General features: G+C 50.3%; 2 protein-coding genes across 2 annotated transcripts; both read right to left on the bottom strand.

The window, feature by feature from the left end:
• Positions 1 to 1,149: 1,149 nt before the first annotated feature.
• Positions 1,150 to 2,869, bottom strand: LOC115245344 (the record flags this gene model as incomplete). The annotated part of the gene is made up of 3 exons (XM_029823626.1): positions 2,577 to 2,869; positions 1,624 to 2,518; positions 1,150 to 1,584 (listed from the first exon to the last, which is right to left on the bottom strand). Coding segments are annotated over exons 1-3 (1,623 nt in total), but the record flags the coding sequence as incomplete, so codon positions are not given.
• Positions 2,870 to 3,648: 779 nt separating this feature from the next.
• LOC115245345 lies at positions 3,649 to 4,629 on the bottom strand. The gene has a single exon (XM_029823627.1). The coding sequence runs from the start codon at positions 4,627 to 4,629 to the stop codon at positions 3,649 to 3,651; it is 981 nt and encodes a 326-aa protein (XP_029679487.1).
• Between the last annotated feature and the right edge of the window lie 4,582 nt (positions 4,630 to 9,211).

Here is a 9,211-nt window from a genome sequence, read left to right on the forward strand (position 1 = left end):
CGCCAATGCGGACGCTATCCTTCTCCTACACGCGTGCATGCCTCGCGCTATCCTTCTCGCACCGCCTTGCGAACGCCGTATCATCCGCGTGCATGCTTCGCGCTATCTCTCTCCCAAGTGCATGCCTCGCGCCATCTCTCTCCAACGTGCATGCAAACGCTATCCCTGTCTTACGCTCATATGGACGCCTCGCGCTATCCTTCTCCCACGCTCATAGAATATCATTAGCGCTATCTCTCTCACACCTACTCGCGGACGTCTCGCGACGGTTAGGTTAGCGGGTCCCTCGCCTATCGGTTAGGACGCGGTCCCCCTCTCCCTCTCCGCGGACCCCTCGCCTATCGGTTAGGACGCGGTCCCCCTCTCCCTCTCCGCGGACCCCTCGCCTATCGGTTAGGACGCGGTCCCCCTCTCCCTCTCCGCGGACCCCTCGCCTATCGGTTAGGACGCGGTCCCCCTCTCCCTCTCCGCGGACCCCTCGCCTATCGGTTAGGACGCGGTCCCCCTCCCCCTCACCGCGAACTCCTCGCCTACCGGTTAGGACGCGATTCCCCCGCGTGACGTCATACCCCCCGCGCGGGTTTCCCCTCGCCCATCCCTTCAGAGGACCATGGCTTAGAACCGGCCTATATACCCTACTGACATCATTCTTAGTTTAGATGATTTCACGTGACATGCCATGGACCAATCAGAGTAATATTAGAAAGAGATGTCAAAATCCAAACGCACCTCTCTCTCGGCGAAATAATGGCGACAGCCAAACAATGGGATCGCTCATTTCAGTATGAGCGCGTTCCACTTAACGACCGCAACGCTCGCAAGCATCATCTATCTTTGTTTAAGGAAAACTGTAGGAAACTGTATAGTATCACAGATTAATAGACAGATAGCCAAAGACCCGGATGAAGGCGAGACCAGTATTTCTCACTGGTTTCAGCGCTATACCGTAGTAATGGTCAAAACAGTAATTACGTTCCCATGGTAAAGTCGCGTCGTTAATAATAATGCTAAGAACGGAGGGCTGTCCTTATCGAAGCTCCACCTACGGCACGCAGATAAAGTCCATTGTGCTCTCCGATAAGCGACTCCTCAGTTCAGGCCCAATCTCCTTTAAAAGAGGAGGAGAGTCCTGCCTGGGAGATCACCCACCTGCTGGGACTCCAGGAAAGCAGAGCCTAGCAGTTCCAGTTTGACACTGGTATAGGCCGGGCAGTCACACAGCACATGGAGGCTGGTTTCTTCTGGTGCATTACATTTCCTGCAGTTGGGCCTCATACTGATGTCCAATTTTTGCAGGTGGTAATTGAGAGTGCCGTGCCCGGTGAGAATGCGAGTCACTAGCCCGGCCTCTCGTCTACTTAGCTTTTTGATGCCGCTGGCGAGGCCCTCTCTCAGAGAATCTCCAAGGAGAGCCTTCGCCTGCCTGCATCCAGCCGCGCTCTTCCAGGAGGCCAAATGCTGGTTCCGCAGCCAGCGACCAATTTCCCTTTTGCCCAGGCTGTGAGGGATTCCGACAGCCGGCTCCGGTCCCACCAACGCAGTCTCCGAGCCAGCTCTAGCAAGCTGGTCGGCCGCCTCATTGCCCTTGATACCAGAGTGTCCAGGCACTCAGATCAGAACAACCTCGTTGTCCCTCGCAAGTTCTTCCAGGGTGCCTCTGCATTCCCAGACCAGTTTGAAGGTAGTAATCGGAGCACCAAGGGCCCTCAGAGCCGCCTGGCTGTTCAAACAGATGCTGATGCGCTGGCCCCTCTCTTTGTTAGCGAGGAATCCTTGTGCACAGCACAAGATCGTCACTATCTCCGCTTGGAAGACCGTGGCAAATTCACCGAGTGGAATGGATTCACTGATCTCTTCCCCTCGGCAGTAAACGCCCGCCCCTGAGCCCAAGCCGATCCTGGACCCATCCGTAAAAAGAATGAGCCCATTCTTCAGTACCGGACCCTGCGGCCTAAGCCAGTCTTCTCTCTCCGGAAAGCACACTTTGAATGGCGCCTTCAGGGCACGAATGGCTGGCATTTTGTCCTGCCCCATACTGAAAATAGGATGAGAAAGGACTCCGTCGGGAAGTTTAGTGTGCCTGGTGCCGGCCCTCCATTTTCCCACACAGCTCAGACGGTAAGCCGCCGATGCAGCAGCGGCAACAACCGTGTGGCAAAGTGGCTCGATACCGAGCAGCACTCCCATCGCTGCAATTGGCGTGGTTCTCATAGCCCCAAGAGCCCCTCTTAAAATAAGAGCCCTCAGGTGCTCCAGCGATATTTTCGCCGACGCTAGCTGTACCCTAGGCCACCATAATACTGCAGCATACAGAAGACTAGGTCTAAGAATGGCAGTATAAATCCAGTAGCCCATTCCCGACCTGAGGCCCCAGGTCTGTCCAAAGTATCTTCTGCACAGCCAGAAGTAAGAGGTTACACTCTTACACCGATCGTCCAGGTGCTCCTTCCATGTCAGCTTCCTATCTAGGATGACTCCCAGATATTTCACTGACACGGCCGGTGTCAACCGCGTATCCCTGCGCAAAGAAAACCTTATCATTAAGTTTGTTGAGTAGTCCATCGACTACTAAGCACCAAAGAAGTGAAAAGAGCACTCCGCCCTGCGGGCACCCTCGATCCATCCAGCCGCCGACACTGACAGCGCCGAGCGTCGTTACAACTTGCCGCCGGAGCATACCTCTGATCGACTGAACCAGCCTGTGTGGAACGCCCCGCAGCGTTGCCTCCCTGCAAACCACCTCGTGAGAGGTGTTGTTGAAGGCACCCTCTATGTCCAGAAAGGTCTTCACCGCGTAGCCTCTTTCCATGAGATCTTTCTCAATTTGGGAAACCAAAGAGTGGAGCGCCGTCTCCGTAGAGTAGCCCATCCTGTAGGCATGTTGATTCTCATGCAGCGGGTGCCGCAATGAGGACAACTTCCCTCAAATAGACCTCGACCAGCTTCTTCAACGTCTTCAAAAGAAATGACGTCAGGCTGATCGGTCTGAAATCCTTGGCAGAAGTGCAGCTGGTCCTGCCGACTTTGGGTATGAATACCATCCTCGCCAGCCTCCAAGCTCTGGGCGTATAGCCCAGAGCAAAACAAGCTCCCAGGGTCCGCGTGAGCGGCTCACTGATCTGCCCGAGCCCCTCTTGTAAGAGCGCCGGAAAAATCCCATCCGGTCCAGTGGACTTGAATGGTTTAAAGGTTTTGACAGCTCACTTCACCCTCTCGGGTTTTACAATGCTGGCCGCCAGATCCCAGTCGCCCCCACGTGCCCTTAATCTGGGCTCCGCGGTCCCCCTGTCTGAGTCGACGTCAAGCCCCCTCCTGAAGCCCGGAAAATTGGTCTCCAGAAGGTGAGCCAGATATCGCTCACCCGAAACCACGTCCCCATCCGGGAGGCGTATTGCCTGCAGGTTTGAGCCCGGGGTTTTCGCCAGGATTCTGCAAAGCCTAGAGGCCTCCGGAACCTCCTTCATCGACTCACAGAACCTCCTTTAGCTCTCTCTCTTGGCGGCTACTACAGAGTCCCTATAGGTCTTCTGGGCCCTCCGGAAGAGATCCCAGTCGAGCGGGCGACCTGTGTTCCTGGCTCTATTCCAGGCACGCCGAGCCTCCTCCCTGAGCCTCTGCAGTCCTGGTCCCCACCAAGAGACCTTCTTACTAGAGCGAACTGCTCTCGCTGGACAATTCTTTTCGAAAGCTGCCCACTAAAGCCCTTTGTAGATGATCTACGCAGAGCTCTACCTCAGCAGCGGTCCCGTGCCTCTTAGGGAAGCTGCAAAGACCATTGGAGAGATCCTCTCGAAACGAGTCCCAATCTGTCCTTCTCGGATTTCTTCTATAGATTGTTTCAGGCCTCATATTGGCAAGCCTGAAGACGATCTGCCTGTGATCAGAGAGGGAGGGCTCCGATGAGACCTGCCACCCGACAACCTCCGAAACCAAATTCCTCGAGCATAGAGTAAGATCAAATATCTCACGCCTAAGCATATTCTGAAATGTTGGTTCGTTGCCCCTGTTCAGGATCTCCAGGTCAGTGGCTACTAGGTACTCCAGAAGCCTTTTGCCCCGATTGTTAATATTGGTGCTCCCCCAAACAGTGTGGTGCCCATTAGCGTCGCACCCCACTATAAGCGGCAGCCCCTTATCTTGGCAGTATTCCACCAGCCTAGCCACAAGTCCTGGCGGAAGCGAGCCCTCCTCTTCATGTGGGAAGTACACTAAGCTCACCACCACCCTCCCGGTCTCACCCGTGATGAATTTGAGGAAATCCACCGTAACTGCCACAACGTCCCTGGAACAAAATTCCGGCATGAGTTGCGCTTCTAATTCATTGACCGCAATCGCGGCCCTGGGACTGGGCTCTGTGGGGGACTTGAAAAGTCTGCCACAGGTCGCAATGCCCCTAATGCAGCCCCTGTATACCCAGGGTTCCTGCATTAGGCAAATACTTATGTGCACCACAGCCATGCTCCTGGCCAAAACAGCCGAGGCGCCCCTGCTGTGATGCAAATCGATCTGGGTGAATCCCACCGTTACCATGCTCACTATATTGAGGGCCCGACGCCGGCTGGGATTCTCCCTGCCCCGTCGCCTCACTACGAGCTCCGAGCAGACCCACAGTGATCTGCTCGAGCCCATAGCTAAGCCTGAAGTCCCGCGCCCTCAGCTTGAGGACACTGGACTCCGGGATGCCGAGAATGAGGTTCCTCCCTTCTGGGAAGCCCCAACATTCTCGGCAAAAACCTGCCAGCTAGCCGTGGCGATGCCCGGATTCTGCTTCTCCAGCAGCCCCAGGACCGCCGCCGCAGGCACCGCAGGACCCGGAATCCAAACATCCGCCCTGTGCCGCTTTTGAAGCGCATCCAAGCCCACCACCCTAAGCTTGGCACCCTCTTAGGGAGAGATGTGCCCAATTCGCTCCGAGAGCCAATTGAGCGCCATCTCATCCTCTCCTCTAATGACTACGGCGCCATTACGCAGCACCGCAGTCCCCGTGAAGCGAGGCAGGGGACCCTCTCGGATCTCCGCCAGCTCACTGACCACTGCTCCCCGCAGCAAGTTCAACTGCTCAGGAGTCACCGCCTGTTCGGGGTAGCCCTCCTGCACAATTGCCTTCGCCAAGGGGTTCGCGGCAGAGACGTAGAGCCCAGTAGTCTGAGCTCTTCACCACTTTCTGCACCGAAGGAGAGGTATCAACGGAGACCGTTCGACACCTTTTGCCGGTGTGCCGCTTCTCCACCCCTTTCGGAGTTCCTCCGAGAGCCGCAGAGGAAGAGGGATCTGACCCGGCTAAGGCCACCTCCCTGTCCCTCCTGGCCCTCCTTTTCTCGGCTCCACAGCGATTCCTCTTACAAGGAACCGCTGCTTCGCCGATGACGGCCCCGTTCCCTCCCGGGCCCTGAGGAGCCCGTTCGGGAGTTGAAGCCGCCACCCCTGAGGGCGGGGGCCCTTGCGAGCCCTCACCCTCAGTCCCCCCAAAACCATCATCAATATTAATGTTATCATCCATACTTGGTCCCACGAAAAGCTAGGAAACGGAAGTCCGTCCGGGCAGAGCCCCGCGTGCCCGGGTAAGGCTAAATACTATGGGGTTTCGCCCGGTGCCCCAGAGGCATCGTTCGCGACACTGCACCCCCAGTGCCACGCAGCCTTCGCCACGATAGTTCCCAGCTTGGCTTGGGGAGTCGGTCTGCGGCAATAGCCTTCCCAGCCCCAGACAGGGTTTTACGCCCGCGGAGCCGGTTATAGCCACTACTACCCAGGAGCCTACTCGGGTAGTCAAACCCGGAGGCAGCCTGGGCGTCCTCCTATCCGCCGCCCGGAGACGCGCCCGATAGACGCTCAACCCACGGGAAATCGCGTCGTTAATACGACGGTAATAAATTTTTGAAGTCAAAAGTCGCATCGTTAATACGACGGTAATGCTTTCCATTTAATCAAAAACATTAAAAATTATTTACATTAAAATTTCTGTCTTTCTTCAATATTCACGTGTAAGTGGAAAGCAACAACAGACAACGATCAGCCAACAGACAACGATTCGAGCTGATCGATAGCAATCGATCATAGTTTCTAGTATCATCATTTTTCGTATGATATTCTCTCGTGTCGTATTCTCGCTCGTGCCGTGTCGCGCTACTCATTGTCAAATTCGCGTTCTATTCAATTTCAAACCGAAGTGTCTCGCTCACGATCGCATCATATTATCGTGGCAATCAGTTCTTGATGGGTAAATCGTTTAATCGCTTCGTTTGTTAGTGAAGAGGTCTCGCGAGGACTTCTAGCAAGAAGTCCTTCAAGATTTCCGAAACGCGGAGAAGGACAGGACATCGAAGGACATTCAGAAGATTTTCGATCTTAGTCGCGGGACACGTGTCGAGGCTCGTTCCCGGTGTTATCTAATAAACGTTCTTAAAACTACGCTCACGTAAGTAATCTTTCAAATCCTATTCCTCCAGCGAATCTACGGATTCGCCCTACACATTGCTTCTCGCTCAACTCTGAGCGTATCTCTCAAGATTCGGACGATCTCGTCGAGGTCGACTCCCGAACAATATATTAGGTGTACAACTTTGCTTCCGCCGTTTTCCTATACGTGCGTGCGTGCGTGCGTGTGTGTGTAATTTCTTTTATATGTGTAAATATATCACTTAAAAATAATAAAAATAATAATACTTTTATTGTTTAATAATATATTTATCTCTCTTTTACACATTTTCATAGTTTCTCATCGGCCGCTTGTCGGCAACAAAAGCTTGTTGCAAACGAGATGAGCATTGAGAGTGAGCAAGACGAATATATGAATGCGAGTAAGACAATATAGGAATGAGACAATCACAGAAGCAAGCAAGAGGAAAATAGCAACATCCAAAGAAGACTCGAAGATCGAGCCTTTGCCGTCCTTTTTCTTACTTGCTCTTATTATTGTCTCACTCGCTTCTGATAATAAGACAATAATAAGAGTGAGCGAGACAATTACAGGAGTGAGCGAAAGAGGAATAGCAGCATTCATAAAAGCTCGATCTTGATCCTCGAATCTTCTTTGCACGTTGGTATTCTTCTCTCGCTCACTCTTGTCATTGTCTCGCTCACTCTTATCATTATCTCAAGAGCGAGCGATACAATAAGAGGCAAGCCTCTCTCACATTTCATTCGTCTCATGATGAATTAGCCTGGACTCATACCAGAGGCAAAGTCTGTTGATAAAATCAAAGGAATTTAGCCTGGATTCGAACCAGGGGTAAAGGCTTTTGGTAAAGTCAACGGAGCTTAGCCCAGACTCAAACCAGGTGCAAAATGAGTCGGTAAGGGGCAAAGTGTGTTGCATGGAAATGCCGGTCTCGCCTTCATCCGGGCCTTTGGCTATCTGTCCATTAATCTGTGATAATACGTATGAAAACGTAGGAAACGTATTATACATGTTCTAAAGCTCGTATCAGACTACGCATTGAAAATTGAAGATTGAAGATTAAAGATTGGAATTTGACTAATCAGAACAAAAGGAACTAAAATTTCTTTGTCCTGATTGGTCAAATTTCAATCTTCAATCTTCAATCTCAATCTTCAAGTTGATAGTCTGATACGGGCTTTAGGCTCGATTCGGTGGTCCAGAGCAACGCGATTGGTCGAAATCTTATAGTTATGGAAAAGCATGTGTGACAGGCTTAATTTGTTGACGTCCTGTGTTCAAGAGGATCCTAAAGTGCAAAAGGGAATTATACTGTGATCCCTTAATCTATTTTTGGCACTGTGACGTAAGATTTTTTTGCAATAACTACAATACGCAAAAAGTCTTTGGCCTTCATAATATTTTTCAAAATTTCCTTCCTCCCAAAATTTGTGACACGGCCTACCTCCACGACTCATATTTTCGAAATTTATTTTTAGTTTTTCCAAATCGCGTAATCTATAGGTGCGTTCAAGAGACACAATCGTTGAGCATTATCTTGTTAATACTCGATGTTGATTTGTTGGTTCTAGGAGTAAGAACCAATTACATTCGAACATCATACGTATAATACATAGGCTACGGTCGGGAAGGCGCTAGAGATGCTTTGAAGCATTACATTAACCAATCAGAATAAAGAAATTTTTACTCTTTTTGTCCTGATTGGTCAATCAAACGTTTCGAAGCATTTCTAGCGTCTTCCCGACCGCAGCCATAGTTGAACTTACGACGTATTCATGAAGGAAGAGTAAGGAGAGTTATCTACCTAGATTGGAAATGGTCACGAAAAATGTTCTGTATGTGGCCAGGTTTGCCAAATGGAATGACTTGGACCAATTCGTCGCCATCTTGAATATTCGTACATATATAGTGTTATGTTTAGTTGTATTAGTGATCAATAAGTGTGTTAAATGACACACTACTTACTAATTATTACCACAACTAAACGTAACACTATACATATACGAATATTCAAGATGGCGACAAAATGGTCCAAATTATTCCATTTGGCAAACCTGGCCACATAGGGAACATTTTTCGTGACCAACTTTTTTCCTTTCTACACTATCGAGATAACTCTCCTTACTCTTCCTTCATGGACGTATTATACTATGTATAATACATGGAGCCGGTATAATACACCCGGTATAATACATCGAGTATAATACCTACCCAACCCTGTCCGTGCCCCCATCGACATATAGGCCGGTATTCATAGTCCGTTCTTATATTTAAGATCGTCTTAAATGTGGTCTTGGGTCATCTTAAGATCTCATTCAACCAATGAAATGGCCGCTTAGCATCTTAAGACCGTACTTAAGACGATCTTGAATATAAGAACGGACTATGAATACCGGCCATAGAATGGACTGTGTTATGTCTCGACAATGCTCTTTTCTTACTATACCTCAGTTAGGGCCAATTTCTCCAAGTCCGGTTAGATGAACCGACGGTTAAAATTAACAGGGTGGTTAACTGAAATGACATGAATGCTTGGTTTTCCTTCACCTCTATTTTCTGTTGGCCACCCTGCTAATTTTAACCGTCGGTTCATCTCTTAGAACATATATAAATGGAAGGGGAATAGCAGACTGAAAAGTGTCAGAAGGAAGTGAGAAAGAAAATCGTAGTTGCCTCTCTCTTGTGAGTAACAACACATACAAACATCGTGTTTGTAGTATACATACTTTTGTGTACATACCACTGATCTATCTACAGGGTAGGCCATTTTAATGTATCCACTGAAATATCTTAAAATCTATAAGTTTATGA

This window comes from Formica exsecta, unplaced genomic scaffold, assembly GCF_003651465.1.
Source record: "Formica exsecta isolate Colony F162 unplaced genomic scaffold, ASM365146v1 scaffold950, whole genome shotgun sequence".
Lineage (NCBI taxonomy): Eukaryota > Metazoa > Arthropoda > Insecta > Hymenoptera > Formicidae > Formica > Formica exsecta.

Bases quoted from the DNA above. Each gene is read 5' to 3' on its own strand.
- LOC115245345 (XM_029823627.1), bottom strand. From the start codon at position 4,629: ATGGGCTCGAGCAGATCACTGTGGGTCTGCTCGGAGCTCGTAGTGAGG.